At 43.5% G+C, this 21,486-nt stretch overlaps 1 protein-coding gene across 1 annotated transcript; it reads right to left on the bottom strand.

Annotated features, from left to right (window-relative positions):
• Nucleotides 1-18,717: 18,717 nt before the first annotated feature.
• On the bottom strand, nt 18,718-20,874 carry LOC129177197 (gastrotropin-like). The gene is made up of 4 exons (XM_054768046.1): nt 20,697-20,874; nt 20,444-20,619; nt 20,287-20,376; nt 18,718-18,840 (listed from the first exon to the last, which is right to left on the bottom strand). Exons 1-4 carry the CDS (start codon nt 20,761-20,763, stop codon nt 18,790-18,792), a joined length of 384 nt encoding a protein of 127 aa, XP_054624021.1. The 5' UTR covers nt 20,764-20,874; the 3' UTR covers nt 18,718-18,789.
• Nucleotides 20,875-21,486: the final 612 nt, after the last annotated feature.

Genomic DNA, 21,486 nt, shown 5'->3' with positions numbered 1-21,486 from the left:
AATGGTGTCCCTGTATCGGACTGTCGTCAATTTACTGGTCCATCATGAGCTTTGAGTTGTGACCGAAAGGAGACGACTTATACAAGCGGCCAAAATGAGTTTCTCCACTCGGGTGGCAGCCAGCCCTCACCTTCAAGAAATTGTTGCAGGCTTCAGAGTCTGGATTCATTTCAAATGAGGCCCTGATAGTTATGGTTTTTTTCAGTCTGAGTTTTGTACCGAGTTTTGGTACGCATCCCTGTTCATGACACTGCATTCATGTGCGTCTCGGCTTGACAACCGTCCCTTGAAAAATGGACTCGTCCCGTATTTAGAAACAAAAGTAGGCGTCCCTTGTTGAGCTGACAAGTGACTCATCTTGTCCCAAGAACCAGATTTGGCCGCCGCAGATCGGCTTGGCTTGTGACCAAAAGAAGGAGGTCAAGCGGCCAAAATGAATTTCCTCCCTGGGGTCGCAGTCAGCTCTCACTTTGAGAGGAGCCAGTTGCGGTGGCTCGGGCATGTAGTCCAGATGCCTCCTAGAAGCCTTCCCTGGTACGGAGTTCCAGGCATGCCCAGTTGGGAGGAGGCCCCGGGGCAGACCTAGGACCAAGGGTGGACTAGGAAAATAATTCGACCCTGGACTTTTTGGTTCATCATGGCCCCACCTCACCCCCCATTACGAGCCTGCTCTTGCTGATAGACAAAAAAACAGTGAAGTTTTGGGATCAAACGTGCACCTTCTGTGTTGGAAGGGGGCATCATGAACCATTACACCAACAATTTTCCAATTTTATTGTCTGTTGATTGGTGACAGAGCTTCGGGCTGACTTGACGCTGCATGCGTGTGTCACGGGCCACCTTGACCCCATTGCACAAAATGGCCCCTTCGCCCTATGGATCGCGGGGCACTCGTTCTGCGCGTCTGGAGGGGCAGCTCTCGCCCTCTCTGTTGTTTTGTTTGTGCAGCGGCATGTTCCCCAGTCAGCCCGGGAGATTTAGTTACCGTAGTTACCAAAGCAATGAGCAGCAATAAATATATAAACAAATAAATGGCCATTAATCGGTCCACCGAGAAAGCTCCCGGTATGGTACTCCCAATAGCTATTCTACCCCTGCCAGGAGGGATGATGGCTGTGCCTAATTTAAATGTCTACTCGTCCGCATTTGTGGACTGCATGATGTCATTGCGCTGCGCGAAGGCTGTCCAACTTAGAACGTCCGCAAAGGCTCCTCCAAATGTGTCCTTCTCCATTGACTGGATGTCAGCATTTGTGGCCCTTCGTATCCCAAGATTCTTTCCGCGCTTCTGTCCAGCCCTTAAAGAAGGTCAACATTAGAGTGAAAAGCGGGGAGAAGGGTAAGTATTTGTAAGTATTGATTTATTTGCGCAAGCAGAAAGCTTGATGTGCGGACCCTTTAGAAGTAAATCCGTAAATCTTGGAGAGATAGACTTTTATCGTTCTAACAAGTTTATTTATAGAACACAATTTGTACACAAGGTAATTCAAAGTGCTTTACAGAAAAGAATGATAAAATTACTTTGTAAAATCATTCCATAAAAACATAAAATGCTGTGTATTAGCTGGCCTAAAGGACGCATGTACAGATTGAACAAAAGAGGTCCCAGGATTGACCCCTGGGGAACTCCACAGGTCATAGCCATTTGGTCTGAGACACAGTTACCGATTCCAACAAAGTACTTCCAGTCCTCCAGATAGGACTTGAAGCAGTTTAGAGCAGTACCAGAGATTCCCACCCAGTTTAATAAGATCACATGGTCAACCGTGTCGAAGGCAGCGCTCACATCTAACAGAACTAAAAGTGAGACTTTGCCTGCATTTGTGTTCAGATGGATGTCATTTGTCACCTTGATCAGTGCTGCGGTGGGGCCTAAAGCCTGATTGGAAAGTATCAAACACATCGTTAGAGAGGAGAAAGTCAGCAAGCTGTTGGTATACAACCTTTTCCAAGACGGCAGCTTTGATAGTTGCTCAGTACTGTGGCATCAAGACGGCTTGATGACAGCAGTTGTTAGGTCTTTGGAAATGTTCCAGTCTGAAGTGAGATGTTAATGAGATGCGTGAGTTGTGGTAGCAAACTGCTCAGCACACATTTGAGAAATCTAGTGGGTAACTCATCAAGGCAGCACGTTGATGGACCCAGACTGCGGATGATCTCTTCGGCTGTTTTGTCAGTGGCAGGTGTGAAATGTGTCAGCTGGCGGAGTCTAGCTGGCTGCAGAATAGTTATTTGTGTTGTGGAAATGATTGCATTCTTCATACCTTGAACTTTGTCATGAAAGAATGTTGCAAACTCATTGCACTTAGATGTAGAAAGGAGTCGTAAGGGCAGCGGAACTGGAGGGTTTGTAGCACACAGACCACAAAAGTTGGTGATGATTTCAGAAAAATAACTGTTCTATGCACGGGTTGGTAGAACCCAGCTTTTCTCTGTAAACTCATAATGAACCTGGAGCTCTGACTTGAGCTTTGAATGACACACTCAAAGAAGAAAAAAGCCCAAATGACAATTTTTGGGTGAGTATGTTGTCCCTGAATATGGCACAAACACCCCCACCCCAGTGGTTTTGTCGCGTTTCAGAAACAACGTTGAAATGAGGAGGACTAGACTCAATGAGGACAGCGTTAGCTGTGTTTTTGTCGAGCCAAGTCTCAGTTCAAAACATACAACCAAGATTGTAAAAGGAAATAAAATGATGAATTAAACATTATTTATGACTTCTAGATCTGACATTGACTCCAGCATGTTTAAGATCAGATAGACTTGAACTGTTCTCGTGAGGGATGTGGATTAGATTGCTTTGATCAGGCAGTCTGTCTCTTAACTAATCGATGTGGTTTGACAGTAGTTATTGTTTGGGGCGAGGACGCTCCCTCCCTGGGCCTCTGGTTGACATGACGTTGACCAACGCAGAGGCCCTTAGTGTCCTAGACACCAGCACTGATGCTGTTGGGAATAACAGCTACGGGCGCCGATGCTGGAGGCCGACTAACGCATGCGCATCATTCAAGCCACGTCTCTCTGTTATGACGGCACAATGGCGTCCCCACGGAGTCTTTTCTAACTTTATTCTATGTCAATGCATTCCATTGACCACAGCCAATCGATGCCAGTGTGTTTCATGGCTCACCTATCAAACTCACTGCTGTTTAAACTTTTCTGGCATCCTTATGGTTTGTTATTTCTGTGCGCGTTCACGGAATCATGCCATGCCGTCACCTGCCTATACCAATCGTGCCAGGGGATGGGAAGTGTGCTTGAACTGGTCTGATTTCAGTCTTTTTTTCAGGTCCCCCAACAAAATGCACTCCTGTCTAGTCAGTCGGCCTTAATTAGTGTTTATGTGATGTCTCCACTGGAAGCTACCATGAGATGATTTGAAGTGGCTGCAGTTCATTTCACACCCAGCAACCCAATGCTGTCACGAGCCACCATGTTGGCTCTGCAGCTGATGTGCGTTGTATTCATCACCCAAGTGTGCAATGCGAAATTTGCATCGATTCGTTAGCGAGCGGCCCATTAATGCCTTTTTTCTCCCGTGTAACGAAAGTGAAGCAGTAGTCTTGCGTCTGCACCAAACTTGCACACATTTGTGGCTTCTTTAGGCCTTCTTTCGTCAAGCCGGCGACATACACTCACCTTCCACTGTGCAAAAACGGCTGTAAAAGTACTTGAAGTTATGAAATGTAGAATGCAGATTCGCTTTTCTGACTGCTGCTGTGCACGAAACACACACAACTATTCTCTGAAATAATTCTTCATCAATAACCAGAAAAGATTTTTAGCGCCATTGTCTGCAAGCCTGCTGGTTCTCATTCCATCAAATCATAATGGGATTTCTGATGCCAGACAAATGAACACATATAAACAGAGTAATTAACCAATCAGAGCCATGAAATGCATTTTCACTGTTTGGCCATGTGGTAAATGGAATCTGACAGGCAGTGAAATTGCATGCATTGGATGCTTTTGTGAATACTCTTCGGACATTTATACTTAGCTGCTCATATGAGAGCATGTGTGCAGCGTATGATACCTTATTGCTAGTGTGCGCCTTATTGCTAGTTGTCACCACTTGTTGTTTCAACTACTTCAGCCCAAAACACACACATTTTGTCCAAAAACAATACCACAGAGTATTTTCCCAAAGGTCTTGGGGATCATCAAGAGGTTTTCTGGCAAAATGGAGACGAGCCTTAATGTTGTTTTTGTTCAGCAGTGGTTTTGGTCTTAGAACTCTGCAGGCTGTTTTTGCCCAGTGTCTTTCTTATGGTGGAGTCATGAACACTGACCTTAACTGAGGCAAGTGAGGCCTGCAGTTCTTTGGATGTTGTTGTGGGGTCTTTTGTGACCTCTCGGATGAGTCGTCGCTGCGCTCTCGGGGTCATTTTGGTTGGGAGGGTTCACCACTGTTCCGTGTTTTGGCCATTTGTGGATAATGGCTCTCATTGTGGTTGGCTGGAGTCCCAAAGAAAAATAAATGGCTTCATAACCTTTTCCAAACTGATAGATCTCAATTAATGTTATGTTCTAACAAGGGGGGCAACCACTTTTTCCACACAGGGCCCTTTAGGTTTGGATTTTTTTCCCCTTTAAAAATGGACTATCCTTCCAGCGATGTTTACTAGTTAATCCTGCTCGCGAGAGTCGTTTACAAAATAAAGTCCATGTAGGGACCAGCTTGTGTTGTATGTTGATGTTCAGAATCCCGGCGTCTGTGAATGCACCTCGCCGTTAGTGTGATTGGTGGATCACTGATTTCAGTGCCACTAAATAATAACTATTAAAATGAGGCAACATTAGCTACGTACTTTTTCGTTCCAGTTACTATCGTTTACGTCGGCGGCACCGGTGCCCAATTTAGAATTTTGTGGCTTCACCCTATCACAGTTTTTCAAAAATATATTAGCTAATAAATCGTTGCTGTTTCGTGGTGGAATATGGCCTATTATTAGTGAACAAATATGCATATTTGCCTAAATGAAGCATTTTCAAAAATAAAAATAGCTAACTGAAGTAAAATACAAATAGGAGGCATTCAGAAGACGCATTCAAAGATCTTGTAATGATATGTAGTATTCTTCACTGGTCACTAGGTGTCAGTAATGTTACTGTAATGTTGGGTGAGACACACAAGCACCAGACTTGATTGCCACCACAACAGGCTTTTATTGCAGGTTCGAATGAGCCCACAACAGGCCCAATAATCCCTAACACAGGCTGGTGTTGCAGCCGTTACCCACGCCAAGCTGAAACCCAACACCGAACCCCCAACGTCACTTCCTGTCTGCCCCCTCCCACTCAGCTCCCCTAGCACCGAAACACATCTACAGCAACACACACGAGCATTGTACTTATTAACGTCTTACATGTCTTATTTTCTCTTATTATGTCTACTATATTGGGTAATAGGTGTGTAAAGGTGACTATAGGGGTGTTATTTCATGTTTAGAAGGCTCTAATAATGTTAAAAAGCATATTTCAAAGGTGGTAAACAGCTTTTCTATGTCTTATGTGTCTTATTTTCTCTTCTTATGTCTACTATGTTGGGTAATAGGAGGGTAAAGGTGACTATAGGGGTGTTATTTCATGTCTAGAGGGCTCTAATAATGTTAAAAAGCATATTTAAAAGGTGGTGAACAGATTTTCTATTTCTTATGTGTCTTATTTTCTCTTATTATGTCTACTATATTTGGTAATTGGAGTGTAAAGGTGACTGTAGGGGTGTTATTCCATGTCTAGCGGGCTCTAATAACGTTAAAAAGCATATTTCGAAGGTGGTAAACAGCTTTTCTATGTTTTATGTGTCTTATTTTCTCTTATTATATCTACTATATTGTGTAATGGGGTGTAAAGGTGACTATAGGGGTGTTATTTCATGTCTAGAGGGCTCTAATAACGTTAAAAAGCATATTTCGAAGGTGGTAAATAGGTTTTCTATATCTTATGTGTTTTATTTTCTCTTATTATGTGTGCTATATTGGGTAATAGGATGATAAAGGTGACTATGGGGTGCTATTTCATGTCTAGAGGGCTCTAATAAGGTTAAAAACCATATTTAGAAGGTGTTAAACAGTTTTTCTGTGCTGTAAGTATGAAAATGTTCTATTTCTAAAAAAGGAATCCTACTTTGCAGACATGTTGGAACCAATTAGGCGGGATAAATGAGGGTTTGCTGTGCGACACAAACTGTATCATTGTTGTGTTTATTGGCTGACTCCCCAGAAGATTGCACTGCTAATCCTGCAATCTTCTTTCAGTTTGGCGTGTCGGAGCTTTCACGTCAGCACTTCCTCACAAGCGTCCCATTGAGTTGCGTTTGGGGTCAGGGGTCAGTGAGCGTGTCGTAAAAGTACAACAGATAGAAACCTTTAAATGCTGTCATCACACGGTTGTGCTCTCTCCTTACTATCTTCATTGCCTTGAGCCATCGTTTTACCTTCATCCCACCCCTGCACTCCATCACCCCCCCCTCGATGTCCTGTTAATGCGACTCGTCATGAAACAGTCCTTGACCGGAGACGGTGCACGTGTGGCCCTCAGAAGACAGGACGGGGGTGAGCGATAATTTTCAGATCACTGCCTGCATCGAAGCTGGATCCATATGCGTCAAGAAGAAGCTCGTTAAGATCCCGGAGGGGTCTCGCCAGTCTCTACACCTTCATCCCACTGAAGATCTGTGCAGGGTGCTAAAACGTCAGCGTTCCCCCCAGTTTTACAGCTCTGGGACGGGGTTAGTAATCCATGACTTACATTTCAGGTGCTCCGCTTATATGATGGTCGGGGGACAACTTGGAGTTGGGAAGCGACAGCCTCAAAAACCTGAGGATCTGGGCAACATTTGTAAAGAGGAGTGAACCAAAATTCCGACCAACTATCTATCTGTGGATCTATCTGTAGATCTAACTGTAGATCTATCTGTAGATCTATCAGTAGATCTATCAGCAGATCCATCTGTAGATGTATCTGTAGATCTATCTGTAGATCTATCTGTGGATCTATCTGTAGATCTATCTGTAGATCTATCTGTAGATCTATCTGTAAATCTAACTGTAGATCTATCTGTAGATCTATCTGTAGATGTATCTGTAGATCTATCTGTAGATGTATCTGTAGGTCTATCTGTAGATGTATCTGTAGATCTATCTGTAGATCTATCAGTAGATCTATCTGTAGATCTATCCGTAGATCTATCTGTAGATCTATCTGTAGATCTATCCGTAGATCTATCAGTAGATCTATCCGTAGATCTATCTGTAGATCTATCCGTAGATCTATCCGTAGATCTATCTGTAGATCTATCTGTTCGTCAAGACACGGGACCGCCCTCGGCCCAAATGAAGGTTGTTACTGGTCCCGAGTGCAGTCCGATAACCACCAGGTGCCGTCTGCCTGAGAAGGCTTTTATGAAGAAAAAACGTTGACTCCTTCAAAGCCACAAAATTGCCCGTTTGTAATTTGCAGGAGAGCAGCAAACATGGGACATTGAAAGGAGGAAGTAAGGTTTTCTTCTCCGTTGATGGTCCTGATGGCTTCCAACGTTACTGGCGTGACAAGGAGATCCCACCTGAGATGTTTTCCACCATCACAATCCTTCAATGGAACAATGGAGCTTCAGGTTGTGCAGGGGCGTCAAACAGCAGCTGGCTATGTGGAGATGTTGCAGGGGACATCCCTCATGACTGAAGGCCCTCGTCTGTGTGCTAATGACTGGCTTTTTCAACAGGACAACTTCTTCCAGAGGAATAAGCTCACTCTTTTGGACCATACGGCGTGTTCCCCTCATCTAAATCCAACAGAGAACATTTGGGGATGGATTTACAAAAAAGGACATGAGTTCCAGACAGTGGATGCCCTCCGTGAAGTCATCTTCACCACCTGGAGCAACTAGCCTCCTGGAAACACTTACCAAGCACGCCCAAACCCCTTCCCATTACTGAGTCCTATTTTAGGGGATCCAACAGTGAAAAATGTACATTCTTACAATGTCTCCAACTGGCCTCAACATTTTGATCAGGCGAGTATTTCACCCAAAGAAATTGGCATTCCTCTCTAATGTTTATTTAAGGTTCTTTTTGTGGATTCTTGTGGAGTTTTCGGAACAGAAAAGCGCACTGTGAGCGCGAGACTCGCACATCAGCAAATGGATGCTTTCGCCTGCCGACGACACCGCCTGTGACAGTTTGACAGCCTCGCAGATATGAAACCTTAATTATCGCTTTGGTCACCGCGGCTTGCTGCAGTGCAGGTAATGTGAGCCGCATCGTTCCCTACTTATGCACTTGGACTTTTCGATAACAATCCTAGCCGGTGGACAAATGTCTTTGAGGACAACAGGACGACCCTAGAATGTTGAACACTTTAATCTTAGGATGTCTCAATTTACAGCAAAATAGCTGTGGTTACCTCCGCCAAGCACAGAGCTCATGCTTTTGTTTGTGCCAGCGTTCATTTGTTTGTTTGTCCGTGTTTAAAATAACTTGTTCTGAATGGGTTTGGAGGAAATTTTCAGGAGTTGTCAGGAATGGGATATGGAAGAACTGATGAAATGTTGGGAGTCATCTGGATCACCGTCTCGAGCCAGGATTTTTTTAAAAGGATTTTTTAAAAACATTGTGAGATAGGACCATTTTCGTCATTTGTGCATGTAACGCCCCCCCAAAAAAATGGTCTGAGAACTTGTTTGGGACATTAGCCTTCCCGGTACATTGTGATAGCATGCTAGCATTGCTAGCATGTTACTGTTAGCAAACTAGCATTTTTTGTTATTTTTTTGCATTAGCTAGCATTAGCATTAGCATTGCATTTGCATTTTTAGCCGTTTTCATGGGTAGACATTTATATAAACACTAACATGTTAAGGGTTAGCCTGGTAACATTGGCATGTTAACATTAGCATAGTAGCATTTTTAGCCATTTTCATAGGTAGACACTATTATGCTAGGTGTTAGCATTAGCATGTTAGCATTGCTATCATGCTAACATGAGCATACTAGCATTGTTGGCAATTTTCATGAATATGGACTTAAGCAGACAATTAACGCTATTATGCTAGGTGTTAGCATGCTAATGTTAGCATTGTTAACATTCTTTAAGTCATTCAAACCCTTCCATGTATGTCTTCATGGTTCAGGAATCTAAATACGCAGATACAATCAATGTAGAACTAATATTTATGGTGTAAATCACAATATGGGGGGAACTATGGTGCTTTTCTAGTTTTTACATGTATTTCCACAGATGACAGTAATGGTACAGGAAACTCCCGCTAGCGGTGTGGGTTGCATTCCGTAAAAATGCCTATTTTTACACTCTAATCAAGCCTGGGTTACGTGTATGACGCGACTCTACTTTATGTAGGATGTGTGAGTGTTTGCTCATCAGGCTTGTATACGTGTGCTACCCCCCCCAGACGGTGTTCCAGGTATTAAAAAGAAATGAGGTGTGAAATAAGCTCCTGAGTCTCTGTGGCGGGTTGCTGTGAAGAAAAAACCAAAAACAAATCCCTTGTCAACACATCACACGTTTGCCGTCGATCACTCCGTGTCCACGGCCCCCCCACGTTGCCCGTCAGGGTCCCCACGAAAGCTACGCAAGTGGGGACGATGCCGGATCTTATTCATTTGCAAAGAAATCACTCACGAAGAACGCAAATGCAAAATTGCGGCGTCTCTTTTTTGAAATCTGCGACCTCATTTTTGGGAAATAATGTTAACATTTTTTTATAAGTTGACATTATTCTTGGAAAACAGCTGATTTTTATTTTATTTTTTTTTAAATAAAAAAAAAAAATTCCTTTAAATTTTCTTTCTAATTCTGACTTTATTCTCGGGATATTGTAACTTTTGCCCCGCAAGCAAATTTTCCCCAAAATCCGAAATCATAACGAGTATCATGACTTGTCGCCTTTTCTCTTGAATTTTTTCGACCTGACGCGACCAAAAGGACCTTATTTTTTCCTCATCGCATTACGTTACTCTCGTAAAAATTGGGATTTTTTTTTTCTCTTCATGCATTTTTTCGCATCGAATGTTCCAAAAATGACAACTTTATTTGTCGTTTTCTTTGTTCCTCTTAACCGTACGACTTTAAAGCAAGAGCGTCTTCCTTCTGTAACGTTTCAACTTGATGCGACTAAAAGGACGTTATTCTTCCTCGTGGCGGTCCGACGTTATTCCCATAAAATGGTGACCTTTTCTCTTTAGATGACAATTTATTTTTGTCTTTTATTCTTCTAAAATGTCTGCCCTTCGGGCGTCCCTGCCGCAGTCTGCCCAGTGGTCGCGTCGCGTGTCCGTTGCCATGCTATCAGTTTTAGCCGGATCACGATCACGGTCGTTAGGTTAGCATCTTCGGGGTCGGTGTCATTTCAAGCCCGTTTGCAGCCTGGGCGGCAACTGCAAACGTTGTGCAATGGATTACATTTTTAATCCCAACCCTGCCCCCCCGAGCGCTGGCCCTCCAGCCCGACAGTGGATCTCCATTAGCTGAAACCTCTGGAGGAACATCACGGCCTAACCTTGCCCCCAGGCCCTGTTCCAGTTTTCGTTTATTTGCAGAGGCCAGACAAAGCCACTTGTCAGTGTTTGTATTCACACATGCACACGCGCACACGCACACACACACACACACACACACGCACGCACGTTACCATGAAAGCCGTCATCACGGGGAGGTAGAAGGCGCTCCCGTCTCTCCCTAATCTCATATTCACCAAAATGATGCTAACATCCACGCCACTGCGGGCTAGATGCTACCTGCCAAGGAGCCCACGCGTGTCCCGTTTGAGCCCAGGCAGCCGCCATACGTTTGCCGTTAGAAGGCATGAACGCCGCGTCTTGACGGAAGGCGACGGCGGCGCAAACGATTCATTTCCACGTTTAATGCACGGAATCCAAAGCTGGCATTGGACGCCGCGCGGTTCGCGTTTTTTCTGCCGTGTCTTTGTTTCCCTTCCTCTGTTGCCCCCCCCCACCTCCCACCCCCAAGTCCCCCCCCTTCTCCTTTCCAGCTGTTAAACCAATTAAATGCACACGGAGGGGAGACCGCCGCCCACTCTCCTGTTGAGAAAAACACATGCAATAAAAGCCCCCTCCGTGCACGGCTATTGTGTGATGTCAAGGCCGCCATCTTTAATTACGGCCCACGCCTCCGCCCTTCTCGGCGCTAAATAGCGGTGGGCCGTCGATACACACGGCCTCTGGCGCCGGGTCGGCTTTGTGTCGAGAGAGGCGGTGGTGGCTGACCCAGGACCGGCTTAAACGTCCAGATAACAATGAATCCGCCCGGACGCGTTGATCCCGTTGCATTTTTGTCGGGGCGCCAGTTGAAGATGTTAGCATTTATTGCATATGTATAAACTTGCATAAAGACTTAACATGCTAGTAGCTAGCCTGCTAACAATAGCATTTCAGTCCGGCGTCGGCTCGTCAGGGCTGGGTGTCGAAGCTTATATAAACACGTGTTAGCATGTTAGTGCCAGCATGCTAATGTTAACATCGTGGCATTTTTTGACAGTATTAACATACGCAGACACTTGTTGCAGGTTAGCATTATTAGCATGCTAACATTAGCATAGTAGCATTTTATCCGTCTTCATAAGTAGAGACTTACAGTAACTAAACACTTAATGCCATCATGCTATCATTCATTCATCCATTTTACATTTCCCCCCAGTGTGTCCCAGGTCTGCCCTGATGCTTCCTCCCAGCTGGACCTGTGAGGCATCCAGGAGCATCCAGGACGTCCGAGCCACCTCAGCTGGCGCCCCTCCAAGCAAAGGAGCGGTGGTTCTACTCTAAACTCCCCCGAACGGCCGAGCTCCAAGGGTGAGTCCGGCAACCCCACGGAGGGAACTCATTTTGGCCGCCCGTGTCCACAATCTCATTCTTTTGGTCACGACCCAAAGCCCAAAAAGGGGGGGGGGGGGGGGGGGGGCATACTGTAGATCTACCGGTAAATCAAGAGCTGTGCCTTCCGGCTCCTCTCCCTCTTGGTCCCACACCAGAGCTGTCCTATCTAGTCTTGGAGCAGGCATTGATGACGCCTGCTTAGACGGTCTTCTAAGACAACGTGAAGACAACGACTTGGGTGAATGACAATACGTGAATGAGAATCTGTCTGCGTTATCCACGACTGATACTATCAGCAGTCATGGGGAGGCCATTGTTCCTCTTCTACGCTTTGAAAAGGGGGTCCCAGAGCAGGTCTAGAGAATGTCAAGCGTGTAGAGGGGGGACAAAGTGGACTTCTGTCCCCCAGAGAGAGGCCTTGTCCCAGGCTGGGGTTGCACAAGAAGTCAGCTGCTCTGTGAATGAATGAATGGATGGACGGACGGATGGATGGATGGATGCTGGCCCGATTGCCCACAGAGAAGGCATGCAAAGGAACCGGGGCAAGCCTGGGGAATGTGAGGCATGATATGAAAACAAAGCAGGCTACTGTCCCCCCGGAGAGAGGCCCCGTCTTGGGCTAAAGGGCACATGGAGTCAGCCTCTGGGGACGAATGAATAGATGACCAGCTAGCTTGCTGGTGGACAAGAAAGCAGAGCATGGGTTTGAGTGAAAGGCACATCCTTGCTGGGGCGGAGGTTCAAGTACTTCATTAAACTTGCAGATCCTCGGTAGATGAATGTCTTGAATGTACACAGAATGGAAGGCTGTGCACGGGGAATTAGTCTGGAACTTTCCGTGCCAGCGTTCAGTACGGCCTAAGCTTGTGACCTGCTGGGTGATCCACGAACCCCGTCCTTTTTGCTTTCATGGGTGGTGTTTTTATTGTTGCGTTATGAAGGTGACACTGATTCCAGGAGTCTTCACAGCAACAGAGTCATCACCATCGTCCCGGACGCCAACCTTTTGTAATTCAAGAAGGCGCCGAGGGGGTTTCTATGACCAGTGACGTGAAAGACCCCTGACCAATCGTGCACATGCGACGTGTCGGGAGTCAGACTGCTCTGTGCGGTAACAACACGTATAAAACTGCAAAAAGTGTCCTCCATAAAGTGAAGGGCAGGGCAAATGTTTGATAGCTCATCCGCTGCAACACTTGATGCTCTGATGCTCACTTTGATGATGACTGCTAGCACTAATCCATTGGTTATCACTAGCTGGATTCAGTCAGTCACTTCCATGTGTTTTGTGTTAACATTTTTGTGTGTCTGGAACGGATTAATTGGATTTACATTATTTTCTATGGGAAAATGTGCTTTGGTTAGAGTTCAGACAGATTCATGACGTCAATGGTCTTACGGTTGGTTTAACGGAATCAGGATCAATGCAGTCGGTTCGCACCGTACGCATCCTCACTCGTACTCTCCTCTCATCTCTCACCCTGGGAAGCAACTTAGGAAGTGAGACGTCTTCCAAGATGGCGTGCTGAGATCAGTTTCAGAGTCAGGGGAACGGAGACAGGATGCATGAAAGTCAAACCACCCCCAGGACAAATGTCTTCCGGCTATCGATGTCTGGTGATGGACTCCATATGAAATGTCATTAGCATCGTGGTTACGATTTACCTTTGAGCACACGACACCTACGAACAGCAAACGAAGATGTTTTCAACAACAACACAAATCAAGGTCATGACATGAATTGCAGAAAGGATGGATAATAAGTGTGCTGAATAGATATAAAAACAGTTAAAAAGGCACAGCTAAGAACGCGCGTAATGGGACACAGCTATCCCGCCTGTAGAGACGTGACTTCCTCGTCTTCTAAGATTTCTTTCAACGTCCAGATTTCTCAATTCATTCAAGCCATTCCGACATCAAACTGTTCAACACGTTCAGGATATTCAGGCTAGCTGTTTTTCACATCACTAACATTTTCACTTCACGGAAAATTCCCTCTTTTTTTCTGAAAACCAAACAATTGTTAACATTTGTCAACCATTTAAACCATTCCAGAGTCTAGAAGTACAACTCAATCAGGATATTTAACATTACGGGTACTGATAGCAAATGCTATTTAGCAATGCTAACACGCTAACATTAGCATAGTAGCATTTTCTGCCCCTTTTATACAAGTGTTAACATATGCAGACACTTGCTAGGTGTTGCAGGCTAATGTTAGCATTTTAGCATTGTTAGCATACCTAGCATGATAGCACAAGGGTTTAAAGAAGTCTCTAGTTATGTGAAAATGGCTAAAATGCTACTATGCTAATGTTAACATCGTAGCAATGCTAACATGCTAATGTTAACATGCTAACACCTAGCACAACAGTGTCTACCTATGAAACTGGTTTAAAATGCTACTATGCTAAATTTAGCATGCTAGCAGTGCTAACATGCTAATGTTAGCATCCTAACACCTAGCATAATAGTGCTAAGTGTTTATATAAATGTCTACCTGTGAAAATGGTTAAAAATGCTATCATACTGATATTAGCATGCTAGCAATGCTAACATGCTAATGTTAGCATGCTAATGCCTAGCATGATAGTGGTGTTTATATATGTGTCTACACATGAAAATAGCAAAATATGCTTGTATGCTAATGTAAGCATGCTAGCAATGCTAACATAACATTAGCATGCTAAAACCTAGCATGATAGTGCAATGTACCGGGAAGGCTAAACGTCCCGAGCAAGTGCTCTGACCGTTTTTTGTGGTGTTATTCGCACAAATGCTAAAAATGATCCTACAGTATCTCATGATGTTAAAGAATCTTTTTTTTTTTTCTGGATCCAGACGGTGAAAAAATGTAATCAGTTTTTCCATTTCCGACAATTCCTGAAAATTTCATCCAAATCCATTCAGAAAACAGACAAGCAAAAAACACTAACGCCGCGCTGTGCTTGGTGGAGGTAATAAGGGATCTTTGGGGGCGTTCACAAGTGATTCATTTTTCATTTTACGTTTTTACCACAGGTTCAGTTTCATGTCTTCATATCTAGAAAAAAAAACCAAAACTGCAGTTATTTTACAAAAATGACGTCAAAAGATTAAGAGAAAAGACTTTTTAATATCCCGAGAAAAAGTGGTAATTTTACAAGAATGATGTCGTAACGTTTGAGGAAACATCACGTCATTTTAGTAGCGTCGAGTCGAAATTTTAAAAAAACGCAATGTCGTTTTAATGTCCTGATATTATGACAAAGAAAGAAAATAATGTCGCATTTTTTGGAAAATTAGGTGGCGGGAAAAGTCGCAATATCACAAGAATAAAGTCAGAATTAGGGGAAGAAAATTTACAAGAAAAAACTTTTAAAAAAACAACAGCTGAAATGTAAAAAAAAAAACAGCTGTATTTTTACAAGAATAATGTCAACATATTAAAAAAAAACAACTAATTTTTGGGATATTAGGTTGCAGAAAAAGATCATTTGAGAAGAAAGCTGAAATGTTTGCAACATAAAACATATCAATAGATTTTCCCAGCAGGTGAAGAGCCAGCCTGGAGGTGCAGCCCACCGAAACAGGACGTGTACGGATGCCAACGAGCCCATTTCTCCCTCCACTAAACGGAGAGCAGAACGGCCAATCATCAACGTGAGGCTGACAAACGCCAATTAGGCGTGTTTGTCTTGGAGGACAAAGGAAGCGATATTGCGGGCTGATTGCACACAAATGATACCTCACTTGTTTTCACTCTTGCGGGAGTGTTGGACCTTGATTGCGTTTGTGCTGGCGGGAGAGAAAAGGCTTCACGGCCGCACCGAAACCGCCGCCACCTCAGAGGCAAAAGAGCTGGTTTGTGTTTTCATCAGGGAGCCATTGAGTCACCAGCACTGGAGGCCTACACACACACGCAGACGCACACTCCAGTGTGCCAATGCTTTGTAAGATGTTTAAGATGTTTAAGCTGTACACTTGGAGCTTGGGAGCAGGAGAGCCTCTCCGGCGCTCCTCTGAGAGCTTCCACGACCATCCTGGACCGAGCTGCTTCATGAACTGATTGCTAGCTTGGCTGCCGGCCAGGGAGAAACGTGGACGTGCCGAAACAAGACGAGTGAGGCGGGCAAAAGGGGACAAAATGGCATTTAGTTGCTTGTTATTGTCAAGTAATGTTGACGCGGCGGCTTAGCTAAAGCAGGGTGTCCAAAGCACGGCCTGGGGGCCCCTTGCTGTTTTTTAAAAAAAATTATTGTTATTTTTCATTTAATTTTTTATTATTATTTTTCTTTTTCAACTGGAAAAATGAGCAAGAGTAAAGTTAAAACACGGAGAGAAAAAAGCTGCAACCTAACTAGAAAAAGTCCTCATTTTATGAGAATAACGTCGGAATGCTATGAGGAAAAATAACATCATTTTAGTCGCAGAAAGCCAAAGCGTTCACAAAAAAAGACGCTATTTTTTAAAAGTCGTAATACCAGAAACAAACAAAACGAGAAAGTAAGTCATTTTTGGAAAATTTGTTGCGTGAAAAAAGCTAATTTTACAGGAATGAAGTGAAAACACGAAAAAACTTGTATTCTTACGAGGAAAAACGTTTTTATGAGAATGACGTAACATCATGAGGAAAAATAACGTCATTTTAGTAGCATAAAGTCGAAATATGAAAGAAAGAAAATGCTTTGTTTTAAAGTCGGAATGTTATGATAAGCAAACAAAACAAGTAATTTTTGGAAAATGATGTTGCGGAAAAGGGTTAGAATGTTACGGGAATGAAGTCAGGAATAATTTTACGAGAATAACGTCGTAATACTCTGAAAAAAAAATGCCATTTTAGTAGCATAGAGGATTTAAACTTTTTAAAGTCGTATTTTTATAAGACACAAAGAAAGTAGTCATTTTTGGAAAATGCTGGTTGCGGAAAAAATTTTAAGAAAAAAACGTATTTCCTCGTATTCTTACAAGGAAAAAAGCCACAATTTGAGGAGACTAGCGTAGTCACATGAGGCAATATAACGTCATTTTAGTAGCGTAGAGTCGAAATGTTTTTTTTCAAGGCTACTTTTTTGTCGTAATATTAGGAGAAACAAAACAAATCAAATTTGAAATTTTTGGAAAATGAGGTTGGGGGAAAAGTTGTCACATAATGTAAATAACGTCGTGATATGACGAAAAGAACATTTATGAAGATTATTTGAGAAGAAAGTTGAAATATTTTGGAAAATTTAAAAAACAGCAAAACTGAGAGAAAATGTATGACACGACAAGAGAGATGACTTGTTAGCATACCTACTGTACATGTGTTGCTTTACAAAATATCAAAATGGAAAAGTTCATCCTTTCATTTTAGTATGCCACCCTTGGTGGAAAAAGTTTGGACACCCCTGAGCTAAACCATCCACCAGGGGTGTCCTAACTATTTCCAGCGAGGGCCGCATCTTCGTCTTGTGAGATTACAACTTTTTCTTGTAATATTTGGACTTTACTCTTGTAAAATGACTGCAGATTTCTCCATTTATGTTTGTTTTTTAAGTTGATATTTTTGATATGATATTTTTAGAATGTGCCAATAAAAAACATTGGCGGTCCGCAAATGGCCCCCGGGCTGCACTTTGGACACCAATTCCAGGGCCTAACGGATTACTCTATTAATCGAAAGAGCAAACTTCAGATGAATAAATGTTAGGGTTAGGAAATGATGCTTAGTTGCAGCCCTAGCGCTCTAGCACCCTCGCGCCCTAGCGCCCTAGCGCCCTAGCACCCTAGCGCCCTAGCACCCTAGGACCCTAGCGCCCTAGCACCCTAGTGCCCTAGCACATTTGAACACCTGCCATACACGGTCTGTGGAAACGTTTTACGGTAGGGTTGTCGTCTCCCAGCCTGAAGGTTGCGGGTTTAATTCTCCGTCCTCTTGTGATCGTGTCCGAGTGTCCTTGGGCAAAATACTGAACCAAAAGCGCGATCCAAGTGAAAGACCATTTACCATGGTCCCGTGCAACGTCAACTTGGTTATGGATGACAATTTTCCTCAAAATGTGATCAATTTTAACCTTCTGGTACGATCATTTCTCGTTTCCCATGTGACATCACCGACTCTGCCTTTCATAACACCTGACAACACATGATGCCACTAGCTAGTTAGTTAGCTAACCCTAACCCTCTAGCCCCAGCCCCAACTCTAACCCTCTAACCCTAATCCTAACCCTCGAACCCTAACCCGATAACCCTCACCCTCTAACCCTAACCCTCTACAGTAACCGTAACCCTAACTCTCTAACCCTAATCCTAACCCTCTAACCCTAACCCTCTAATCCTAATCCTCTAACCCTAACCCTCTAACCCTAACCCTCTAATCGTAACCCTAACTCTCTAACCCTAATCCTAACCCTCTAACCGTAACCCTTTAATCCTAACCCTCTAACCCTAACCCTCTAACCCTAATCCTAACCCTCTACCCCTCTAACCCTAACCCTCTAATCCTAACCCTCTAACCCTAACCCTGTAATCCTAACCCTAACCCTCTAACCCTAACCCTCAAGCCCTAGCCCCAACCCTAATTCTAACCCTCGAACCCTAACCCTCTAACCCTCTAACCCTAACCCTGTAATCCTAACCCTAACCCTCTAACCCTAACCCTCAAGCCCTAGCCCTAACCCTAATTCTAACCCTCGAACCCTAACCCTCTAACCCTCTAATCCTAACCCTCTAAGGCTAACCGCTAACCCTGACACCTATTCCTTCTTTTTCCTTAACAGCTTTACACGGTCATGCTTGATTTTTTAACACTAATTGTCCTTGTTGGGACCTCCAGTGGTGTTGAGAGTCAGCGCGGGCACAAACGAGGGCAATGGCAACACAAGCTGAAGGTGTTGTGGTACTTTTTTATTGGCTGCAGTGCGTCGCCCTGAGGTGTCTGTTGCAAGCGGACCCGCACGAGGTCTCCAAGCCCTTAGAGCTTCTTGCTGGTTCTCTTCAGCACGACAGACCCGGCCGTGGACGTCTGGTGGGAGAGAGAGAAAAGTCTGTTACACCAGAATACGCCACTTTATGGATAATGGACCTCAAAAATGCAAATATGTTTAATGATATATGTTTGTTATTTTCGGTGGGGTAGCTAAAACATGAAAAAGATATTCGGCTCTTGGGTGAAACTTCAGGATGAACCTGAAATGCACCTGAAGTGCTTCTTGCTGAGCTGCAACAATTCACCATCAATGAATGATTTTTTTTACATTTAAAAATGTAAATATTCAGCATCTCAAATGTGAATATTTTTACATTTCCTTAGTCAGCCATGATGTCTGATGATCTTTGCGTTTCCGACTAAAATATTTTCCTCCTAAATAATCTTTGTAAAATTCTTTCTCCTAATATTTTCACTTTATTCCCACAATATTGTATTTTTCCGGCCATCTGAATTTTTCAAACATTCCGACTTTATTTTGTTTTGTTTTTTTTCTCATAATATTATGACTTAAAAAAAATAAGATATTTTTCTTATCACCTCTACTAAAATAGCATTTTTTCTTATTATTACGAATATATCCTCGTAAAACTGCAGCATTTTTTTCTTGTAATAATATGACCTTTTTTCTCATAATAGTAAATAGATTTTATTCTTGTAAAATTACAGCTGTTTTTTTCCCCATTTTTGCTGTTGTTTTTTCAATTTTTCCACTGTTTCAAATTTCCTCTTGTAAATTTTCCTCTCATAATTATGACGTTATTCATAATATTTTTATTCTCGTAACATTTCAACATTGTTAACAATACCCCAATCTAATTTTCCCAAAAAATTTTGTAATATTTTTATATTTTGACAAAAATAAAAATCAATTTCATTGATATTTCATTGATTATTTTTCCTCATAATATTTCATTGTTCTTGTAAAATGATGACTTTTTCTTGTTAGATTACAACTTTTTTAGCTCAGTATTTTGACTTTATTCTTGTAAAATTACTGCTGATTTTTCCATTCATGTTGTGGTTTTTGTTTTTTTATGTTTTCTTGTTAGATTATAATTTTAGAATGTGCCGCAGGCCGATAAAAAGCAGTCGCGGGCCATAAACGGCCCCTGGGCTGCACTTTGAACTCTCTTGTTCTGAGGCATTTCTGCCCTTGTTGTTGTTTTTTTAATTTTTCAAATTTTTTTCTTGTAAATTTTCTTCTCGTAATTATGACTTTTTCCGCAAACCATTTTCCCAAAAATGACAACATTATTTTGTTTGTTTCTCATAATATTGTGACTATAAAAACACTTTGAGCACCCCTGTTCTACGGCCTAACCGATGACTCCATTAATGGAAACAGCAGGCTTCAGATGAATCAACTAAGACAGTAATCATTAGTTGGAGCCCTCGTTTGTTTCCGAACGAGGGCACATTAGCCAATCAAATCCAGTGGAAAAGAAGTGGTGAAAGCTCAAATGAGTGACGTGTGTTCACCTCAATGAGCTTCCCTCCGCTGATCTCGGAGGTGTGGTGATAGTTGGGGAAGGTGACGCACAGCTTGCCTCCCTCCATCAACACTGTGGCCTAAGAAGAAAGCATACTCGTTATCGTTAGCGTCGAAATAAAGCAACCCTTTCTCTCTCCTTCATACCTTGAACTTCTTTCCTCCGATGGTCTCCATGTCGCACTCGTTGCCAACTGTGAATTTGTTGGTGACCTTGGCGTTGGTCGGGTAGACCTGAGTCCAGGAGAAGTCGTTTCCATCCTGGGTCACCTCTGTGATCAGCTTGTAGTCACGGCCCTTCTCAATGATGTCAGCAGGGATACCTGCAGCAGGAAAGGTGGAGACGTGGTGTCGGTCATGAAACGCTTTACGTGTCCGTACTTGGGAGTCCAACTTTTACCAAGAAGCTTGCAGAAGGCATCGTATCCCTCCTGGGTTTCAGTTTCCCATCTTCCGGCAAAGGCCATGGTGGTGCTGGTGGTGTGTCAGGAGGTGCTGAGGCAAGCTGAGAGGAAAGCAAGGTGCTGAGACGAAGACGTTCTTGTTTATATACCTCTCGCCGCCTCCCTCGTCTGCATGTGACCACGCAAGGCTGTGCGGTCATCACTGCAGTGATGACAGTGAAGGGCAGGCAATAACCTCTTGGAAGGGACGTTTATGGAGGAACATGCTGACAGCTTAGTTGGACCACCGCTAGGTCAGTGAACTCTCTTGTAATGGCTTACTTTTTAATGGCCGGGGATTGTGCTATCAAATACAGTAAATGGCTTTGTTTTAAAATATGGTCCATCTATTTGAAGTTGTTATCTTTAAAATGGAAAGGCTTTGCCGTGTAATAAAGTGGATTATGTCTCGTTATGGGCGCTAGTCAATCAAGCTTTAGACGGATTTATTGTTTTTTGTAACGTACTGAGACAACAGTTTTATAAGATTTATGCAACCACATATTTAATGTTCCACTCCCTCCATCGTCTTATACGGGGTCGGGTTGCGGGGGCAGCCTAAGCATTGAAGGCCAGGCTTCCCTCTCCCGTCCAGTTCCTCCTGGGCCATTTGAGAGACATTGTCTTCTACCGGTTGAAGGTGCCCTGAACACCTACCCCCAGGGAGGTGTCCACAAGGCATCCTGGGGAGCCGGAGCCCCTCTGCTGCACACGGAGCCTGCTGTGCCACCAGCATGCCTCCCGCCC

Source organism: Dunckerocampus dactyliophorus, chromosome 2, assembly GCF_027744805.1.
Source record: "Dunckerocampus dactyliophorus isolate RoL2022-P2 chromosome 2, RoL_Ddac_1.1, whole genome shotgun sequence".
Taxonomy (NCBI): domain Eukaryota; kingdom Metazoa; phylum Chordata; class Actinopteri; order Syngnathiformes; family Syngnathidae; genus Dunckerocampus; species Dunckerocampus dactyliophorus.
The sequence above is the reverse complement of the archived record's forward strand: the minus strand, read 5'-3'. Positions and strand labels throughout refer to the sequence as shown.